The sequence below is a fragment of the Elephantulus edwardii genome, unplaced genomic scaffold (genome assembly GCF_000299155.1).
Source record: "Elephantulus edwardii isolate Elephantulus edwardi_28Jun2011 unplaced genomic scaffold, EleEdw1.0 scaffold00190, whole genome shotgun sequence".
In the NCBI taxonomy this organism is placed as follows: Eukaryota; Metazoa; Chordata; class Mammalia; order Macroscelidea; family Macroscelididae; genus Elephantulus; species Elephantulus edwardii.
The window spans coordinates 2024462-2026287 of record NW_006399940.1 but is presented as its reverse complement, the minus strand read 5'-3'; the positions used below and the strand labels follow the sequence as shown (position 1 = coordinate 2026287).

The 1826-nt window shown below is 41.2% G+C and overlaps 1 protein-coding gene across 1 annotated transcript in view; it reads right to left on the bottom strand.

The window, feature by feature from the left end:
* Nucleotides 1-1246: 1246 nt before the first annotated feature.
* Nucleotides 1247-1826, bottom strand: part of LOC102848745 (m7GpppX diphosphatase-like) — a 1048-nt gene continuing 468 nt past the window's right edge. The window contains exon 2 of the mRNA XM_006896782.1: nucleotides 1247-1822. Within this exon, the coding sequence (XP_006896844.1) occupies nucleotides 1247-1822 (576 nt within the window). The remainder of the gene's footprint in view (nucleotides 1823-1826) is intronic.

The following is a 1826-nucleotide window of genomic DNA, read 5'->3' as shown; positions in this document are numbered from 1 at the left end:
CAAAACAAAACAAAACAAAAAACTGTTAGAGATAGTAAACTAGTTTAGTAGGGTTACAGGGTACAGGAGCAATATCCAAAAATCAGTGAGATTCCTCTGTAGTAACAAAGAAAACACAGAAAAGGAAATTAAGAAAGTAATACTATTTACAATAACTGACCACAAATTGAGATACTTGGGAGTGAACTTAACTAGAGACACAAAAGACCTATACAAAGAAAACTAGAGAACATTTATGTGAGACACAATAAAAAAACCTAAATAAATGGAAAACTGTTCCCCTTTCAAGGATAGGAAGATTCAATATTGTGAAAATGACAATTCTACCAAAAGCAATCTACATGTTAAATGCAATATCAGTACAGATATCAAATTCCTTTTTCAAGGAGAAGCAAAGGGAAATCATCAAGTATATTTGAAGAGGAAAGAGACCCCAAATAAGCAAAATACTTCTGAAAAACAAAGATGAAGTGGGAGGCATAGCACCTCCTGACTTCAAAACCTACTACACAGCAGTAGTAACCAAAACAGCATGGTACTGGTACAGTGGCAGGTATACAATGAAACAGAATAGAGAACCCAGAAATTAACCAATCTGTCTATGATCAACTGATCCTTGACCAGGAAATAAAACTTGTCAATTGGGGAAATGACAACGTCTTCAACAAATAGTGCTGGAAAAACTGAACTGTAGAATGCTAAAACAGGATCCCCCTTTCACACTATACACAAAAAATCAACTCAGAATGCATCAGAGAACTGGGAGTAAAGGCCCAAACTACAAAGTACATAAGAGACAAATTGGGACCACACTTAGAAGGCCTAACCTATGGAATAAAGAGATTGCCAGATAAAGCCTGAAATGCACAATCTAGAAAGGATAAAATTGATGAATGGGACCTTCTAAAAATTAAATCTCTGTGCTCATCAACAACTTTCCCAACAGGGTGAAAGAAAGCTTACTGAATGAGAACAAACATTTGACAATAGCATCTCAGACTAGGGTCTCACAATAAATATTTATAAAATACTCCTTGACGTTCAGAAGAAAAAGACTAGTAGCAACAATGAATGAATTTTTTTTTTCAGCTCAAACCGCATGAAAACAATACTTTATTCACACATGAGGAATGAGCTAGTACAAAACACATGTTTCAAAAAACTCACAAAGTGATCAAAATGCTTCTCCCTCAGCCCCTAGCCCACTCTGGCAGATCTGCGTTCCCCTACCATGTGCTAACTGCACTCAACCTTTCTTGCCCCCTTGGAAGAGCTGGAACAGGGGGTCATCAGTCCTAAGGGCAATGGGCAGAGAGCGATGCTGATAGTACTTTGAGTCACATTCCAGATTTTCAATGACATCTGCCAACAGGTGTGCACGCTCCACCCCAGAGCCTGGGGCCTCGAAGCCCAGGGCAGTGAAGTGCACGTGCAGGTGAAAGTAGGAAGGCAGGTAGTGCAGGTACACCCGGAGGCAGCTCCCCTTCAGCTGGTAGCGCTGCAGAATGGCTTCCTGTCCCTCTAAGAGGATGTTCTTGAGCAGAGGCAGATGTTCCGAAGTAAGGTCTCGCAGTGACCTGACATCCCGGCGGTGGCAGATGGCAATCAGATACAGATCATCAAGCTGTTGCTGATTCCACTTGAGGTCAGGAATGAGGATAAAGCCATGAGAGGGATCTGGGTTCTCGAAAATAATACGGTCAGCTTCAGACTTCTTCTCAAGAATGTTATACACCCACTGGATGCTGAGGCTTTGGGACTGCAGATAGGGCAATGTGATGGTCCTGTAATCTTCTTCTGTCTCTCGGAATAACTGGAGCTCCTGT